The sequence below is a fragment of the Pipistrellus kuhlii genome, unplaced genomic scaffold (assembly GCF_014108245.1).
Source record: "Pipistrellus kuhlii isolate mPipKuh1 unplaced genomic scaffold, mPipKuh1.p scaffold_m20_p_20, whole genome shotgun sequence".
NCBI lineage: Eukaryota > Metazoa > Chordata > Mammalia > Chiroptera > Vespertilionidae > Pipistrellus > Pipistrellus kuhlii.
In genome coordinates this window covers 2,677,900-2,697,580 of record NW_023425516.1, presented here as the reverse complement: position 1 = coordinate 2,697,580, position 19,681 = coordinate 2,677,900, and the positions used below count along the sequence as shown (strand labels likewise).

General features: G+C 49.8%; 1 protein-coding gene across 2 annotated transcripts in view; it reads right to left on the bottom strand.

The window, feature by feature from the left end:
- Positions 1-648: 648 nt before the first annotated feature.
- Positions 649-19,681, bottom strand: part of FBXO21 (F-box protein 21) — a 32,634-nt gene continuing 13,601 nt past the window's right edge. The window contains exons 8-12 of one of the 2 annotated variants that reach the window (XM_036448886.2): positions 16,983-17,162; positions 15,760-15,892; positions 7,997-8,208; positions 6,467-6,624; positions 649-973 (exon numbers count right to left, since the gene is read on the bottom strand). In XM_036448886.2, coding sequence (XP_036304779.1) covers positions 786-973; positions 6,467-6,624; positions 7,997-8,208; positions 15,760-15,892; positions 16,983-17,162 — 871 coding nt within the window. In that variant the 3' untranslated portion in view covers positions 649-785. The remainder of the gene's footprint in view (positions 974-6,466; positions 6,625-7,996; positions 8,209-15,759; positions 15,893-16,982; positions 17,163-19,681) is intronic. The other variant, XM_036448887.2, reaches the window with a different exon arrangement.

The following is a 19,681-nucleotide window of genomic DNA, read 5'->3' as shown; positions in this document are numbered from 1 at the left end:
GATCTACTCATGCTACTGGAGAATATTAACATAAAAAGTTACTTGAAAGGAAGGAACAGTAGGTGAGCATGGAAAAATCATCACCAAGGCCATTATTATGCGTTTCCCAAAGAATCCCATGTAACAAAGTGGAAAAGTAATGATTCACAGCGAAAGGAGCGTAAGTCCAAGAGGGAAAACTGTGTTATTCTTCTAACTCAAATACAAAGACAAGTGCCTGAAATCGGTCTCACACATCAGAAAAAATAAACGCAAACGAGACTCGGATTAGCACTGCTCTGCTCATCACCAAGATGCTGCCAAGCTCACTTAGCTTCACCTCTGAACAAGCAGCTGAATTCAGGCTGAAAGACCCAACGACCCTGACTCAGGACTGCAGCTGGGCCAGAGAAGTCAGGGAGAAATGGCCGCAAACTTCTGAGCCCGTCGCCAGCAAACGAAATGTCTGAGTCAGTGCCAGGCAGACTAAAGAGAAGGGAGCTAAGTAACGATTAGATGGGTGTCGACTGTGAGCCCTCATGAAGACGGAATGTCACAGACTGTCACCGGACAAGCAGATAAGCCATGCCACCGACCGGCGCCTTCCCGAGGGTTCACTAGTGCAGGCGGAGAGCGACGTTGTCTTTGCAGCTGAGGGGAACGCGGGCCACTAAACTGTGGGAGGCAACCAGCACTCGGGCCAAGCGGCTTCCTGGTGGTCGCGTCCAAAGGGCCGGGGACCCCCGGGGTCCTGTTCTCCTGGAAGGCGGCAGCAGCGGCAAAGGCGCAGCGCCCCCTCCTGGCCTCTACTCCGCGCTCTCCTTCTCGGCGCTGTAAATGTTCTGCACCGTCTCGCAGACAGACTCCAGGTCCTCCGGGTACCGGAGCTCCAGCTCGGCGTTCGGGATGTAGTGGGTGCCAGTAAACTCCGAGAAATAGCGTCCGACATCGGGGTGCGAGATTTCTTGAGGCTCCACGTTATATTCCAGGTTTTCTGTTGATAAAGAGGCACATTCTGGTTAAAATGGACTTTTCTGCGGCCTCTCTTATCCCGAGTTACTTCCTAGCAACCGCTTCCAAGTAGCATTTTGAGGTGGAGGAAAAGGGAAGACGGAGGTGTTTCTGGAATATGCAGGAGCTAATAGGCAAAAGGCAGCGAGTGGCCATCGGGGGAAGGAGGAATGGTGGCCCGGGGCCCCCAACAGCTCCACAGGAAGACAGGACTTCCCTGTTCTCCGAGCAAGGCGTCTGGCTCCAGCAAAGCCCCGGCAGCCCCCTGGGACAGGCAAGCCAGAGACTCCCACGTTCCTCTGACTTGATCTGACACCAATGTGAGGACAAGGGAACCCTCGCCGGCTCCGTTCGCCAGCGGTTAAGTCCGGAAGCCCCACATCATCTGGTGCCACTCGCGTACCTGCTTCCTTCCTGTCTATAGTGTGAGCCCTCCACAGGACAGCCTCCGTCCCAGCTCCGTCCTCTCAACACCGCCGGGCGCCCCCAAGGCGAGCACCGCGCAGGGGGCAGGAGACCCGGCGGGAGGGATGCACGCCGCACCTTCCACACAGACGGATGCCATCTGCATGCCTCCTAGAAATCCACGCTCTCCACACCCTGCTCTGTTTCCCCATCAAAGAATGAAAATCAGACTCCTTTACAACGGAGTGATAATAGAACAACGATGATAATGCAGGCGAGGCTTTTTTTTTTTTTAAATATATTTTTATTGATTTCAGAAGAAGGGAGAGGGAGGAGATAAAAACATCAATGATGAGAATCACTGATCAACCGCCTCCCACAGGCCCCACACTGCGGTTTGAGCCCACAATCCAGGCATGTGCCCTCACTGGGAACTGAACCGTGACCTTCTGGCTCATAGGTTGATGTTCAACCATTGCACCATGCTGGCCAGGCCAGGTGAGGTATTTTAAAGGCTGAAATCCTTTTAGGTGGTTTCTCCCCAAAAAACTACTTGAAAAACAGCTCTACAGGGCCCACTGAAAGAGGGGTGGCTGTGTACCCTTCCTCGCTGGCCCAAGCCTGGGCATGGGCCCCACCTGGGAGAAGCCAAGCCTCACCCCCCAGGACCTGGGAGAAAGGAGCTGGCCAGGCCAACCTTCCGCTCTGTTCCGGGGCAGCCGGTTCCCTGCATGAAGCCACACTCGCACAGCCTGTCACTGGAATTAGTGCAAGTCGGTCTCTGCACAGCCTGGCCGATGGGCTAACTTCCTCCCTCAGCAGCACATCAGCCGAGTGTCCTGAAATGCACGCGGGACCCCTGGCCCCCACCCCACCGCTTCTCTCAGCATCTCTGACAGCATCCAGGCCGGTCACTGAGTGAGTAAGTGGCGGGACGTTGATCCAGCACGATGCTGGGCTGCAGGAAAATGAGCAATGTGCTGCTGAGATCTGATGGAGGAACTGGGAGTAAAACACATGCTACTCAGAAAGCCTGGAAGGCCACAGAGCTAGGCTGCCACATCACATGGCCTAACTAAGCATTTTATTTTAAATACATTTTCATTGGCCTCAGAGAGGAAGGAGAGGGAGAGAGATGAAACACCTGGCTTATTTAATTGGAGTATTCCTCAGTTTGGCATACCCCATTTGCCAGGAAGTCCTTGCGAACGACACTGGTTTGTGATGAGAAGGGATCACAGGCCCCCTGGTGAGCGTGTCCCGAGTGGAGGGACTGAGGACAAACGGACAGGTCAGAGGGGGGACACTTGAGATTTTCACAATTTAAAACAGAGCACCAAACTGCCCTGGAATGTTCCCCTGCGTCCTGATGTGGGGTCTTCACACGGGGCCAGCTGCGCAGACTGCCCCCTGGTGGGGGGTGGGGCAGGGGTGGGTGCTGTAGAAACTTTACTTTGAAAGGCAGGACAGCTCAGGCAGACGGTACTAACGCTTGTAGTGGTGCTCTCTCAACCAGAGGTCACGTCCCACTTGAATTCCTGACCCTCAATAGGGCAGCTGACTGAAGTTCCGAGCATCTGGTCTGGACATTCGTTTCCCACAGTGTCTGAGCAGTCCTGGTGGGGGCTGGGACTGAGACGGGCGCATGCCCCTCATGGGGGACATGATAAACATGCTAGGTGTGGTATGCCCCTCCTTTAGGAGTGAGGTTCACACTAGCACACTGTTGGGAAGATTCCCTGGACTGTTCAGAACAAACTACTTAAAAACATTGTACCTGCACACAGCCTAAAATCTGCCCTTCAACTGTGCAGAGAACTAGTCATTAGAGGAGCACTCTTTCATGGTCTTTACCCAGGTTACTAGGATCGTGGAGAAAAGGTTTGAAAATTTAGACCCCCCAAAAAACTGTAAAACAAAATAACTTAATTAAGCCCGGCAGTGTTGCTCAGTGGTTAAGCATCAACCTACGAACCAGGGGTCCTGGGCTGCATTCCCAGTAGGGGCATGCAGGAAGCAGCCAATCATCGATTCTTTCTCATCATTAATGTTTCTCTCTCTCTCTCCCTCTCCCTTCCTCTCTGAAATCAATAAAAATATATTTTAAAAAGTAACAGTGCAAATGAAAGAAATGCTAAGAACATAGTTAAATAAGTATTTTTAAAATTTAGCCTCTCAAGGCCTCCTACTGGCTAAATATGGTATAATTTGAGGGGAAAAAATGTTCCAAATGATTAGAACACATGGACTAAAAAGTCTAGGAATCTATGAGGAGAGAAGAAGTGCTGAAGGTGGAGGTAGGGACAGGGTGTGAGGGAAAGGGAGGGAGTGGGAGGGGAGAGGTAGAAGGTGAGGGAGGAAAGCCCTTGTTTACAGGAGTGGAGGGAACAACAGCAGTAGAAGATCATCATTCTGTGATTCTCACAGGCTAACTCAGACAACGAGAGGCAATAAGAACTGACAAGGACAAAGTCACTGCAGAAGATGACATACACAGGATGTCACACTAGGACTCCATGGGGCTCGTGTTAATTGCAAAAGGAAAACTGTCCCTTAGAGTGAGTCACTGCCTTAGCCAAGTGACCAAAATCTGCTTCACTGACAGCAGGACAGTGGGCACCATCGGCCTCAAGGAGAGGCAACGTGACACACAGCACTGAGAGTAAATATTCCCCAAATATAGTAACAGCCTGATCTCATCCAGCCTCACACTTAGCTTCCAGTCCACAGACAACACACAGCTGAACAAACAGCATGACAAACCCAGAAAGTTAGACATTTCACAAGACAACCAGCCTGGAACTCTTCAGAAAGTCAAAGTCTTGTGGGAAAGGAGGAAAGAAAAAAAAGGGAAGAATGAGGAAGTATTGTTTTCTTTTTCTTTCTTTTTAAAAAAAAATATATTTTATTGATTTTTTACAGAGAGGAAGGGAGAGAGATAGAAACATTGATGAGAAACATTGACCAGCTGCCTCTTGCACACTCCTTACCAGGGATGTGCTCACAATCAATGTACATGCCCTTGACTGGAATCGAACCTGGGACCTTTCAGTCCGCAGGCCGACGCTCTACCACTGAGCCAAACTGGCTTCAGCGAGGAAGTGTTTTTTTCTGAGAGACAGACCCAGGGGACACAACCAAGCGCAGTGCACCAGTCCCGGGTGGACGGGGAGTAAAAATGAACGGGCACACAAAGGCTATTCTGTGACCCCGGGCCTGGTGGCCGACATGAGGGCCTGGAACGCAGTCTCTGCTCCGTGAGAAGCTCTAACTGTGGTCCCGCGGTGAGACGGCCTTATGCTCACAGCAGGCCTGGGAGTGCTTAGGTCATGATGTCTGCTGTGCTCTTTCAAACAGCTCAGCAAAAACTGAAAACCTCGATCTGCAGGTCAAACAAATAACTGTCCACATGCTAACTGCTGACTCCAGGGAGGGTGCGGTCACGTCTGAAATGCTCTTCCCCCAAAGTTGTTACAAACCACACCTGTTTGCAAGCGTCTCGCTCTGTGACAAGGATCCACAATCACTTAGTGGGATCTCAGTTCTAGAGGGTAAAACTGACAGCCAGAGGGTGGACTTTCTCACAAAGGCATTCCATGCTGACTCTGAACCCGCACTGCATGTTTACTGAGCATACGATCAGACGTGAATCCCGAGACACTGAGAAAGTTCAGAACACCTAAAGCCAACTGCTGTTTTACTTATCTAAAAAGCCCCTTTTAAAGCTGACATAGATGTTTCTAGAAACTCCTAACAGGCACCGAAGGCATGAGGCGAAGCCACAGGAGCTGGCCAACTGGCGGTCACAGACAATGCCTTTATTCTCGGACATGCTCCGTGACGTCCAGTGTGAAATGCTTCCAAGTGATCAGTGAGGGGACAGAGTCCACAGATATTCACCAATTTTCAAATCATGTTGAGTTTTTGAAATTGTTATAATGATTTTTTGTCAGTTTCAAAAGTTAAATAAAGTCATCGTCAGCAACTCCCTCATTAGGCTGACAGGTTAAAGAGACCTGTACTAGACACAGAATTTCTTTTGTTGCATGTTATCGCCTCACAGTTTCTGATGAATCCGTAACAATTAATAAGAAACCTTTTCTACTCTCTCTGATACTTGTGAGATTTTTACACATCCAGTATTTCTATTAAAGCGCTTACCAGAACATAAGACTGAGTGAGGTCAAACATGCTTTAGCCAGACACAGGAAGCTTTACCTGATGGTTACCAATAGGGCTTTGCCAAGCTGCCTGGGTTCTGTAAGTTAAGATTTACATAACTGCGTGCCTCAGTTTCCTCATGCACAAAATGAGCATGATGATGAGGATGGAAATGAATTTCAAATGGAGTTAACAGACACTGCGTTAGCATCTGTGTTGTTTTTAACCATAAAACGAATGCTGTAGATGCCGCCACAGCCAGCCTGCAGTAACTTCGTCCCATCGTGTGGAGGAACAAAGAAAAGGGAGCCGTGCAGTGAAGGTATTTTGGTCTGTAACTTGCCTCCACGGGCTCCATCTGTCTGACTGGAGTGCCCTGGGCTAGCACCTGCCAGGCCTGACAGAGGCCCCACCTACCCAGCCTGACACTCTTAGAGTTGGTGCAATGGACAGCATTCCCATGGTGGCATCTCCGGGGAGCACAGGAGGCTGCCAGTCTCAGGAGGCTAGAGGGTGCTAGGGTGGCTCCCAAATAGTGCCCATTCAGTGCCCTCCAGTTCAAGCAGGTGGCATTGGGCAGGGCACAAGATGACCCTCCTTAATTGGAGGGAGCCCATGGCAATGTCTAGGAAGCAGGCATTGGGGATTTGATTGACAATGGCAATGACCAATCAGAACAGAGGTCAGCAGCAGCACTGGAATAGGGTCCCAGCTGTGGTGGAGGGGGGAACTTTTAAACTGCGGTATGGCTGCACCAGGGCATACCAGCCATGTTTATTAGCTAAACACCGGCCCTAGGAGGTGAGCTACTGGAAATTCATGACTGTACCCACAATATCTGAGTGCTCAAATGTGTGCTTAAAACACGCCCAGGTGTTATTAAAGCCACAGACAGGACCTAGCCACTTACCTTGGGCTGCATAGCGGCAAGAACCATCCTCCACCAGCACATTGTAGAAAGGCTGGTGATGGCCGTGAGGCAGGCTGTGGACGTTCATGTTTCGAATCCACTCGTGTCCCATCATGCAGGTGGGGTCCCAGCCGTAGATGACACAGTTGTAGCCGTATCTAAGCACAGGAGCACGCAGTCAGTCCCTGGTCCTGGCACCTAGGACTGGTAAGCGAGGGCTCGGCTTCTCTTCAGCTCCCTTTCCTACACATTCACCTGCGTTTGCTCCACACCGAATCCTGTTTCAGAACCCCTGCCCCTCTTTACAAACCCCTCTTACTGTCAACCTAGCACTTCAGTTAGAGAAGCGACAACAACTGGTCACAAGATGGAAAAAGGGGTCAGGACCAGGCCTGCCAACAACGCTCCACACAGAGACCGAGAGTCAAAGTGCAGACCGCCCCCACTGTCCTCACGACTCGGGATGGCCAATGATTTCCTAAACAAGGTCCTGAAAATACAACCCATAAAGGAAGAGATGGACCAATGTGGCTGTCATACAGGACTGATTTAGACTACCTACCTTCCTGTTAGGGAACTATTTCTTTTTTTCTTGATATGACAACAGGGTGGCAAGTGTTATTTTTAACAAAGGAGAGAGCCCTTACCTTCCAGAGACACTGAAATAGCTCCAGATGGAATGACATCTGGAATTTGCTTCCAGGGAGGAGGGAAGGGGGTAGAGACAGACCCTGTTATGATAACCAGTGGAGCTGATAGGGGACATCACCTGGTTGTTAAGCTCACATCTTTTCACTGTTGGTGTTTGGAATTTCCACAATAAGTTAAAAATAGAATGCAATAAAAGAATGAGAACACTAGCCAAGACCTGGAAAAAGATACCTGGCACTCGTGTGTACATAGAGACTAACTACGTGGAGGAAGCACCGCTATAAATCAGAGCACAATATTGACAAGGCACCTCATGAAAGGAAACGCGAACGACCAGGACCTGAGAGCGCCTCAATGGGGCAGCTGGCAGGCAAACTCACATTAAAGCCACAATGAAGCCCCCGTGCCATGACCACCTGAGTGCGTGTCTAGCGGTCTGGCCGTACCACATGCGGTGAGGAGGGGCGCTCTCACTCCCACCGGCTGGAGGTGAAAGTCAGGGCAATGGCTGTGGACAGTCTCACTTTGATTCGTAAATGGGCCAGGTGTGTACCCTACGACCCGCAGGCCCTGCCTACCATCTGAATTGGGGAGAGCGAGAGGAGAGCAAAGACCATGCAGGAAGGAGAGAAAAACTGTTTACAGCAGCTGCTCCATCTTCCCACAAAGAGAAGGGTCAGACACCTGGAGGACACAAAACATTAGACTCCCAGTCAGGACCCCAAGTCTCTCCGTCAAAACAAAACGGTTAGGACGCGGTTCAGCTTGCAGCCTTCCTGCGGTGCGATCCAGGTCACGCTGCCGGGCGCCGGGTCCCCTCCGAGCACGTCACTGCGGCCGCTCCAGGCCTCGGGGTCCTCAGCCGCCACGAGCACTCACCTCTTATGCTTCATAATGAGCCCAATGGAGTAGCAGACATCCCTGTGCTTCTCGTGGGAACGGAGCTTCACCTCCACGCCCACGTCCTCCTTCTTGCGCTCAATGTGCTCTAGTGTGTGCTGCACCAGGTAACCCACGGCCCCGTGCTGCCCGGGGTCTAGGGTCTGAATGTGCTGGAGGATGTCAAGCACCTTCAAGACAAGACAGAAAGACTGGGTGATAATATTTTTATTAAGGCCTTTTCCCTGTTACCGCACTGCATCCAGCCCTACCTAGCCTGACAGGACAGCAAGGAGGGCCCTGATGGGGGCCAGGTCCCCGCGGCTGCCGGCACTCTCCCCGTCAGCTCGAAGCTGGCACCCTCACTTCTGGGCCTGTCCCAGTGCCACCAGCGTGAATGACAGAAATCCCGAGAAACACGGTGGATTGGAGTCAGCGCGGGGGGAGGAGGGTCAGCCACTGACAGGCACATCTGTAAAGTGAGCTCTCAATGGGTTTATGTTCTGCGTCAGTGTGGGCTTCACTTAAAAAACAAACAAACACACGTTATTTACTGGTTTTAGAGAGAGGAAGAGAGAAAGAAGCACCTGTCTACTGTTCCATCCATTCACGCAATGCATATCTGCCTCACTTTTTGACACACAGAAAGGAAACAACTATAAGCTGCCTGCACTCATGAACCGGTTGGAAAAATAAAGGCCTCAATCAAGAGGACATTGGACAGCCTAAACTGTTTTGGCTCAGTGGATAGAGAGTCGGCCTACAGACTGAAAGGAGTCAGGTTTGATTCCAGTCAAGGGCATGTACCTTGGTTGAGGGCACATCCCCACTGGGGGGTGTGCAAGAGGCAGCTTATCGATGTTTCTCTCTCATCCATATTTCTAGCTTTCTATCCCTCTCTCTTCTCCTCTGTAAAAACTCAATAAAACATATTTTTAAAAAGGACGTTGGACAGAACTGCCTCGGGACCATGAAGACGGGAGGGCCCCAGGAAGCCACCGAAGGGATGCAGCTTCGTTTCGGACCTTTCGCCTGCAGAAGGAAGTGTGCACCGGGCTTCTGGAGTCCCACCGGCCAGTGCCCTGGCGTTAACTCAGGACGCAATATCGTATTCAGTGGGCTGGAGAAACCACAGCCCCGTGGGGCTTAACTAACGAGCTGGTAGAAGCAGAACTCAAGTTTAGATTCTCTTTACTGTCCCAGTGGCTCCAAGGAAAATACAAATTCTGATCAAGTTCCTACCCGCACACGCAGGTGCAAACACCAACACGTGCACACCATGACCAAGAACGGCAAGGTGGCCCTGCCAGTGGCAGAGTCTCTGACACATTTCCCCCAGGGAAACAAGGATCCTTCCCTAGTTACTGGGCCCAAGGACCAAGCAACCTGGTCTCTAGTCCCGGTCTGTCAAACTCGCTGCTTCTGATTACCAAAGGCTTGTTTTCCTGATACACATCACACTGTGAAAATGAACATCCTGTGCAAAATAAAATATCATTATTCCAATACCCAACCTCGCCTTCCAGACAGATTTTTCTGGTCTCAGTTCTGACTAAACACTTATTTCTTGCTGGTCACTGTGCCAGTCCCATCACTTTTTTATGTCATTTAATCGTCCCAACTTGAATGTCAGTCAGAAGAGGAAGCAGGTTCAGTGAAGGCAAGGAACTGGCCTGAGGTCACAGGTTATGAAGATTGGAGTGAGGATGAGACCGGGCTAACTCTAGAGTAGACTCTAGCCCCACAACCATCACACCAAAGCGGGAGTAGGAGTATTTTAAATATATCTATTTTATTGATTTTTTACAGAGAGGAAGGGAGAGAGATAGAGAGCTGGAAACATCGATGAGAGAGAGACATCGATCAGCTGCCTCTTGCACACCCCCTTCTGGGGATGTGCCTGCACCAAGGTACATGCCCTTGACCGGAACCGAACCTGGGAACTTTCAGTCCACAGACTGACGCTCTATCCACTGAACCAAACCGGCCTCGGCAGGAGGAATAACCCCACCCCCCGCAAGAGGCTTTAACTCGGGAGACACTAATAACCTTTATCTTCTGCAGCGAACATGGGCTTGAACAGCGAGTCCTACTGACTGGGCTTGCGCAATGCATTCCTCATGTTCCCCCGGGCAGTTCTGACCAGACCTGTGGACCAGACTTCTGCTCCCTCCTGGCACAGCTCCCCTTCCCATAGCTCCACCATCCCCCACCCCGCCAGAGCAGGAAACGGGCCTCACTCAGAATCTTCAGTGCACAAAGGAATCCTCAAACGCCCAGTCTCAGAGATGAGGCTCAGGGACGGTCCCGTCTTTCCCTTGGCATGTGGCTGACAGGGTGAGGGGAGAGGGCCTGGTGATCCGGGCCTTGTATGTTCCCAAAGGACATGCTGACACCTGGGTTCCATGCTGTGCCCAACCAATGTCTAGGCCTAGAATCCCAGGCCACAACTTTTGGGGTAGAGATCTTGGAAGAAAGGGAGGGGGCCTATCATTCACGATGGATAGGAAAGGGCCAGAGAGTAAATATTTTAGGCGTTGCAGGCCATTCAGTGTCTGGAAATTGGCCAGAGACAAAGAAGCAAGGGGCGTGGACCCATAAAGGCAGGCTGCCTCAGGCCCATGGGCACGGGGTGCTGGCCGGCTGTCCACTGACTGCAGTTTCCCCAAGGCTCTCTCTGGAGCTCCTGGCTCCATCCTCTGATGTCCACCGTCTGTGAGTTCTTCTATTTGGGGGGCTTCCACTATCAGATGCTGACACGTGGGTCCAAGTCCTACCGGATCCAACACTCCCCAAACTAAACCCCTTCCCATACCATGGAACAGGCTGCTCTCCAACACCCATTGTTCACGTGGCCACGAGCAGTTGGGAAATCGGGCCATCCTCCGAGCCTTCCCTCACTCAGGCATGGAGACCTGGCACTTCTTCCTCAGGCAGATAAAACTTCTGAGCAACTGCCACGGACAACACAGCTCTGGTCCTCGTCTTTACAGAGCGCCGAGCGGAGCAGCCCAACACACCGCAGCCGCTTTGCAAAGGGCGGCGGGGCCCATGCCGAGGGCCTGGGGAGGGGGTTCGGAGGCAGAAGTGAAGCCGGTGGAGTTGAGGGGCAAGAAAGGTGCCCCAGGCAGAGGTGTAGCAAACGCAAGGACTGACGCACACAGGGGCGAGTGGAGATGTGGCTGTGGCAGCGAGTATAAAAGGGGCCAGTGTGAGAAGAGAGAGCTTGGGAGGGTGGGCCACTTCAAGAGAACGAGCCTGGTCTTCAAGACAGCGGGGAGCCACCCCGAGGGTCCTGGGTTTTATTAAGATTCCTCTGGCTGCAGTTTATCAAACAGGTCGCAGGGTCTAAGTGTAGAGGAAGGAGAGCAGCAGGGGGCCTATGCAGCCGCCTAGGGGCAGAGCCGTGTACAGACGTGCAGGGACACCTGCAGATGCTATTGGAGCCCAAGGTCTGGGCAGGAGGCAGACTCGGGAGCCGGGAGCCCACAGGCGGGGCCTGGAGCAAGAACCAGGGTGAGCACCCTGGGAAAGTGCAGGGGAAAGGGAAGCCTAGGAACTACCAGAGGGCAAGGAACAGGCAGGAGCCTGAGAGCCAGGAACCGAAGTCAAAGGAACAGGGTGATTGGGGCGGGGAGTGGCCCCCAGCGATCACGAAGATAAAAAAAAAAAAAAAAAAAAAAAAAAAGTATCTGCTGGATTTGGCAACAAGGATGGTTTATCAGAAAGGGCTCATTGCCTTCGCTGGGTTCCCAAGGTGGAGGGTGGGAACGGATCCCCATGTTCTGGGGAGTGTGTGGGAGGCTAGGCAAGTGGCCGGCTGGCCAGCCAGCAGGCTTCAGCCATGCCGGGCAGAGAGATAAGGACGCAGCTGCAGGGAAGTGCCAGCAGGGCCGTCATGAGAGTGCTTTTGTGTTTTATTTTTCCAAAGACAAGAGATATGAGTATGTTTAATGCTGACGGCAGATAACAGGAACAGTCAGTTGAAGGAAGACATGAGGCCTGGCTAGTGTGGCTAAGTAGTTGAGCATCGACCCATGAACCAGGATGTCACCATTTGATTCTCAGTCAGGGCACATGGCTGGGTTGTGGGCTTGATCCCCAGTAGGGGGCGTGCAGGAGGCAGCCAATCAATAATTCTCATCATTCATGTTTCTCTCTCCCTCTCTCTAACAAATAAAAACATATTAAAAAAATATTTTTAGAGAATAAAGAAAACTTAGTGATCCAAGAAAAGGCAGGGGAGGTGGACCGAGAGCACAGCAGGTTTGCCTTAGAAAACTGGAGGGAGATAACTAGCGTGCCGTCTATCAGCTTCTCTGGAGACAGTGGACTCGGGCACCACCCACATCTGAGCAAGACGCTTTAGCAAACTCCCAGCTCCTCAGGGCCTCAGTCTAATTATTTGTAAAACAGAAAAACAGTGCATCCATAGGGTTGGGAGAGTCTGATAAGTGCTAGTGGCTTTAAAAGCTGGCCAGCCTACACTCTTATTTCCATCACAGCCACAACACCTTGCACTACCATGACCGGGACCGGGAGGACCTGTATTTTGCTCTTCCTGGTTTAATCCAATTGAAATCACGCTGACCTTCTGGTCTCTCCAGCTTAGGAATGATAAGGCCAAGCAGATTCCAGGCCCTGCACAAACTGATCAAAGGCCCAGAAACTATTTCACATACACAGACCTACACGCACATGCACACGCACACGTACAAGGACCCTTGTGAAGCTGACCTCTGCACACACCAACTCTCTACCCGTGTTGTACGCACACTGGTTGGTGTGCACAGCAGTAATCCACTGTCATGCCTTCTGAGATGGCTGGCCATCCTCCACCGTCCACCTCAAACCCTCCCTCCGGAGAGGAGCACTTTCTGATCACCTCTGCACCCCCCAATCCTTCCTCTTGGGGAGCCCCACAGGGCTCCTGGCTAGAGCACATGTTTACAAGGGGAGTCCTCACTCACCGGGAACGGCCCCTTTTCATTCCTGATCTCTGAGTAGGGCAACACCTTTGCCAACAGCAAATGCAGAGTCATCCTGAGGATGAGTGCTGTCCGGGTAATGGATTGGGAACTTGTTTCAGTGACAGTGGCCCTTGCTTGGCAAGAAGGCAGCCTTGGCCTGCCCAGGTCTTGAGGTGGTTCCCCGGGAAGCAACGTGCAAGCACGAAGCTGAGCTAGGTGGGTGCTGCGGGTGAAGCCAGAGCCCCTGCAGACTTCCCCACAGAGGAGATGGTAACCTCACTCCTCAGAGACGGACGTGTAATTTAAGGACAGAATACATATATATATATATAAAAAGAGATAATATGCAAATGAGCTGGGACGCTGTAACAGGCACCATGGGCTCAGGAGGAGGCTGGGCTCACGGTTGGGCCTGTAGTGGAGGCGCACCACACAGGGGGCCCGCCCTCGCTGGGAGACATGCACAAGCAGACACGCCTCTGTGCGTGAGCTGCAGAGGAAACACCTTTTCTTACAGGTCATTGACTAAGCTCCCTGTACACCACTGGCAGTGTTCTTGGTAACTTGGGTAATAAGAATCCAAGAAGATGATCTAGGGTTTTTCCACCTCACTTCTGAAGGTCTGAAGGGGCTAGGAAATGTCATATCCTGCCCTAGCCAGTTTGGCTCAGTGGATAGAGCCTCGGCCTGCAGACTGCAGGGTCCGGGTTCAATTCTGATCAAGGGCATGTACCTAGGTTGCAGGCTCCTCCCTGGCCAGGGCCCAGATCAGGGCTCATGAAGGAGGCATACAATCAAAGTGTCCCTCTCACATTGATGTTTCTGTCTTTCCCTCTCTCTTCCATGCTCTTTAAAAATCAATGAAAAAATATCCTCAGGTGAGGATAAAAGAAAGAAAGAAAGAAAGAAAGAAAGAAAGAAAGAAAGAAAGAAAGAAATGTCATATCCTTTGAAAGAGACATCTTGAAAATACCTAAAGAGCCGAAACTGGTTGACTCAGTGGTAGAGCATCGGTCTGTGGACTGAAAGGTCCCAGGTTCGATTCCGGTCAAGGGCATGTACATTGGCTGCCGGCACATCCCCGGTAGGGGGTGTGCAAGAGGCAGCTGGTCGATGTTTCTCTCTCATCGACGTTTCTAGCTATCTCTCTCCCTTCCTCTCTATAAAAAAATAAAAATAAAAATAAATAAAATATATTAAAAAAAAGAAAAGAAAAGAAAATGCCTAAAGAAAACTGTCATTTTTTCGTGGTGAAGGGAATGGAGTCTGTGTTGATGAAAACACCTTGGTGGCTGTGGTGGCCAGCAGTGGCAGCAGCTGGTTGATGGGGGTGGTGCCTTTCCCTGATCAACTGGTCACCTCCCGCAGAGGGAGGCCAGACTGCAGCTCCCTTCAAGGAGCGGCCCTAAGCCATCAGTAGGACATCCTCTGGGGGCTCTCGGACGTGAGTGGGCCAGGCTAGGCTGAGGAGACTCCCCTCCCCCAGTGCACAAATTTTGTGTAACAGGCCTCTATTTATAAAGAAGCCCTGCTTTGAAAGGATCACTGCACTTCACAAATTGTCACAAAATTCCTTAACTAATCTAAAGCAAAACGTGATAGGTATTATATATATCCTACTATCAAAACTAAGTAACATTGGCTATTGAATCCTCGACAGCAGGATTTATTTGGGCTCTGGGAAGTGGGTGGGGTCTTTGGCAGAGTCTAGATTTCCCAGAACTCTTCAACCAGATCACGTGACTCTGCTCCTTGGGCCACACATGACATCTTCACTTAAGATAAAAGTCTAGAGATTTTCTTACAGGTGTGTTATTTCCCAGAAATACTTTACAACATGGAAGTTGTGAGTAACTGAGACAACTTAAATCTAAGCAAAGTCAAGTCATTTACATGATTTATTTCCTCAAGCAAAGATTTTACTCTCTAACACAGCTGACAGCTTTCTGATAATATCTCTGTGAAAGCTCAGAGCTTAGTGCCCTCACCAGACTGCTCTAAACAAACAAATGGATCACCACCTATTTCCCTGGAAAAAATATGTAAGGGCCTGATGCAAGCGTGCGGCTACTCCTGCTCTGATACTTGGCTGGCCTCGAGCATCGCCGCCCACAGCTGCTGAGGAGCACTTCTCACCTCACACCGCAGCCGCTGCCAGCCACAGGGGCCGTGCAAAACTGAGAACTCCTGTGGAACAGTATCAAACTCAGGGCCTGAACTAGTCCAGAGCGGGACGTGTACACATCTAAGAAGTAACTGTGTTGTCACATGGGGCAGCTGGTACGCAGCCACTGTAGTTGCTAACAGCACAGCTGGAGGCTGAGTATCCAGGTTGGCCCCCTGGCCAACTCAGGGTGACTTGGGGAAATCTTCCTTAGGGGCAGCAATAGGGGAGTGCAGGGCAGCGGCCCTGTGGTTCTGGACATTTAAGGCACTGACCACAAAGAGAATGGGCAACTCCACGCAATACAACCATGTTTTTTTTTAATAAAAGAAAAGCCCCCAAAATTTGAATGATGGGTCAAGACTGGGAGACTTTGAATAGATTTGTGTTTATCCCCATCTATAATAATAGAAGTGTAATATGCTAATTAAACCGGACAGCCGAACCACCTTCCAGACATCCTTCCGGACAAAGCTGGGGCTGTGAGGGCCAAGGCAAGCAGCCATGGCTGCGAGGGCCCCTTGCACGAATTTCCTGCATCAGGTGTTAATATAAGGACAAATCTGCAAGATTTCCGGCTATGATTCCCTCTCTATGGTAAGTGCAAAGCATCAAAGTCAAATAATTACCTTCTCTGGCCAGATGCCCAGGTGGAAGTAGAGCCTGGCTTGGAGGAGGAGGAGCTGCACCTGGTCCGGGTACATGGCCAGGTACAGGTCCAGTGAGTCTCGCAGGAGCTGGTACGACTGGTCGATGCCTTCCCTGTGGGAGAGAAACCTTCGTCTTATCCTGCGTGCTTCTAAGACCCTCTTTGCAAGGCCCAGGTTTTAGAAATATTTGACAGAAATCCCATACATGTTCTGATTCTAATACTTCCTCTCTATTCAGCAAATAGTTACAATGTCGTAATAAAGACACACATACAAAAGAAATATAAGTTTTACACCCCACTTTGGTGATGGGCACTAAACTAAAAGTTGTGTTTCATTAGGTAGTTACCTCAGTAGCACTGTATATAATTAAAATTGAATTCTGACAAGTCAGAGCAGAGGACTTTTAGGACAGAAGCTGTTCTGTGATAATGGCAGATACGTGTCTTTAAACATTTACTAAAACCCAGAGGGTACAATACCAAGAGTGAACTGATGTATGACTGTAACTCTGGACTCTGAGTTGTCAATGCAGATTCATCAATCATATGACTCTGAGGTGTCAATGACTCTGAGGTGTCAATGCAGATTCATCAATCATAACCAACGCACCACTCTGGTGCTGGGTGCTGACCTAGGGAGGCAGAGGTATCTGGGGAGTCACTGTACTTTCTGCTCAGTCTGCAGTGAACCTAAAACTGCTCTAAAAATAAAGCCTATTTAAAAAAGAATCTGCCACAGCAGAAAACTACTGCTACTGCGAAAGCTTCCTCCTTTCTCCCCGGACACATTTCCCGTGGACTCAGACACACGCTCCTGTGGGCCTTGTGATCTAAGTGACAGAAAGGTCCCTGTTACCGGGATGACAAAGCACTTGACCTGAGAACACCCTGAAAGAGAAGCTGGGCCGGTCAGAGGCATTCTTGTCGCTGAAGGGTGCTTTCGACATTTATAAAGAGAAGCTGCCCAAGTCCACTGAGAGATTTCAAGGGAAAATCCCTGAGCATGTCTTAAATCTGACAGCATTGTGTCACGGGAGCCAGTTTCTCTGTGGAGGTGACAGCGGTAGATACCCCAGCTGTGCCACCCTGTCCACTGCTCTGCTGTATCACCGGGAGGCTCATTAGGAAAAGTCTCCATAAGGCACTCAGGCCCCGAGGTCACACCGTCCGCAGAAGCACTGGAAAATGAGAAAACCTTACCGCTTTCCCAGGCTTAGAAGGTTTCCCACCATTCGCTGCAGCACCTTCTTCACGTTGACCACCCCGTACAGCGCCGCAGTCACATGCTGGCCGATCAGGTATTCACACTCTTTCACCGTCAGCTGCCTGCCTTTCCCAAAAGCATCGATGTAGATGTAGTCGAAGATGTCCAGGTTGGCCCTATCGAGAGAGCACATGGAGTCGCCACGGCTCACGGAGCTGAGCAAGTCAATGCTTCAACCCCTAACAAGTAGCTCACATCAGAATGAATGTTAACCAGCAGCATTTCTACTTAAAACTACAAAGCCTTGTCCCAAGTGGAGACTCTGACCCTTCATTCGTGCTCTGTTGAGCTCAGGACATGATATTTAGGACGAAGAGTACTTATGTATGCCAACTAATATAGTTCTTCAGGGAGACGAGTCCTAAAACCCAGTGCCAGGAATCCCTGTCAGAGTTGGATGAGCAGGGTGAATGTGTGTGGATCCTGGGCTCCCGAGGCTACGCACGAAGTTGTGGCACCTGCCACCAGGAGCATTCTGCCCTCCGCTCTGCAGACACTCAGGGAGTCACAGACCTGCTGAACCCGACCAGGGCCTCAGGCTGGGCACGTGCTCCTGGACTCAAGCCCATTGCCCCCCTTGAACCCGCCCTTGCACGTGGTGGTGGCCACCCTGCAGAGCGCTCTTCGAGGGTTCCTGAGACACTGAGCTGTCTCTGTCCCAGGGACAGCTGTATTTGACCCGGGAGCAACTGTTTCAGATTTCTTCCTTTGGCAAGACATTTGTCAATGTCACAGAAACAGGGATGTTTTTCAACCCTTTTAATGTATCTAGGAGAACCGGATATACACACACACACACACACAAACACAAGCAAATCGAATGCAGCAATGTATGTAAAAGAATCCATGTGATTATGTTAGATATACCCTGAGGATGATGGGTTGAACATTAAAACATCTATTTCAAGCATATGCAGACTAAAGAAAAACCATATGATCTTATCAGCAGACACAAAAGGAAATTTTAGAAGAGATCTACTGCGTAGTTATTAATACAATTCTTAGTGAAATAGGAACTTAGAAGGCAGCTTTGGTAATCCTAAAGAAGACACTGTCCCCAACCATCATCCTTGAGGTGAGATTTTACAAGGATTCCATTTACAGCCAAACTCGGCCGAGGGGTTTGCTATCACTGACTTTCTATTCCACTTGGCTCCAGAAGCCTGGGCCGCAGAATTAGATAAGCAAAAGAAACAAAAACAGAGCAAGGCTAGGAAGAAAAGAAACGAAACGGTCACCATTCCCAGACAACACGACTATCCACAGAGAAAAGCCAGAGCTGACAAGTTATTAGCACTCATCATTTATTCAGCGAAGGCGCTGATTACCAGGTCTGTATCTACATATTATTCCTATCCCTGTTCAATGTCAACCCTAAAAAAAGTTATTTTAAAAATTTACCATTTACAATAGTAAAAATTTAAAGCGCTAGAACCAATCTAACAAGATGTCAAAGGTGGCCACCCTGCAGAGCCAAAGAAAACAATAGAATCTTTTTAAGAACATTAAAGGTGACTTACAGTACATATATGGAAGATGTGTTCATAGACAGCCTCAGAGTGGAACACTAGCAATATTTCTTGTATTAACGGATGGTTGCAATTCAAGTAAGCACTGGTGTCAATCAATATGGGGGTTTTATTTGAGAAAAAGAACAGCCACGGCAATTGGAAGAACTCGATAGAGGTCTCACCTGCCAGTTGTAAGTATAATGAGAGGGCACAAGCACAGGGAATGAGTATGGTCTTGGTGCAGGAAGGGAGGGAGGAGGATGCAGAGAAGGGCCTGCAGCTGCTGGGAGACCTGTGTCCTTGCCTTGCCCACTCTCCCCTGCCTGTCCCTGAGGGCCCCGCCCAGCTCTAGTTGGGTCTCAATGCTTGTGTTTGGCCAGGAGACCTGGGATGCTAACAAATTACTTAACTGCTCGTTTACACTGTTCACTAAGAAGGCAAAATTATAATGCTACAACTGTACTCAGTAATGTTATTGTGGTAAATAACATGGTAATTGGTGTTTTAGATGCTTTATATTATGCAGAAATTGTGGTGGATTATTATACAGGCATTTAAGAATACTTTAGAGGTATTTGGGGAGACTGGTTGGGTTATTCAGGGAATGGAAATGGGCTGAAAAAATCCTTCTTCCCCATTAATAATGGAAAATGGGTGCCTGCTATCCAAAAGAGGAGCCATCGAATACATATTTAGGAACAGACCATACTTGGGAAAAAAGGAACAAAGTATATATTATTTAAAGAAAAGTACATATGTATCAAACTATTAAAATCTGCATGAAAATAGTATTATTTTCTGGTGGTTATCTCTGGAGAGGAGAGGAAGAAAAGGATAAGGAAGAACACCCAGGAAGCTCCAACTATACATGTTTTCTTTCTTCAACTGGAGGCAGAAGTACAGAGACCATGACACTTCCTTTCTGTGTATGTCAGAAACTCTGCCATGTGATCTAAGCACTGGGCCCTCACTTAATCCTCCAAGACGCTTCAGAAGAAATTATGGTCCCGTTTCAAAGGAAGAAACTGAGGCTCTGAGGAATCCAAGGTCTGAACCCAGTCTGACTTCAAATCTCAGGCTCTGTCTGCTATCCTGCTTATCACCTTACCAAAGGTTCACAGCTA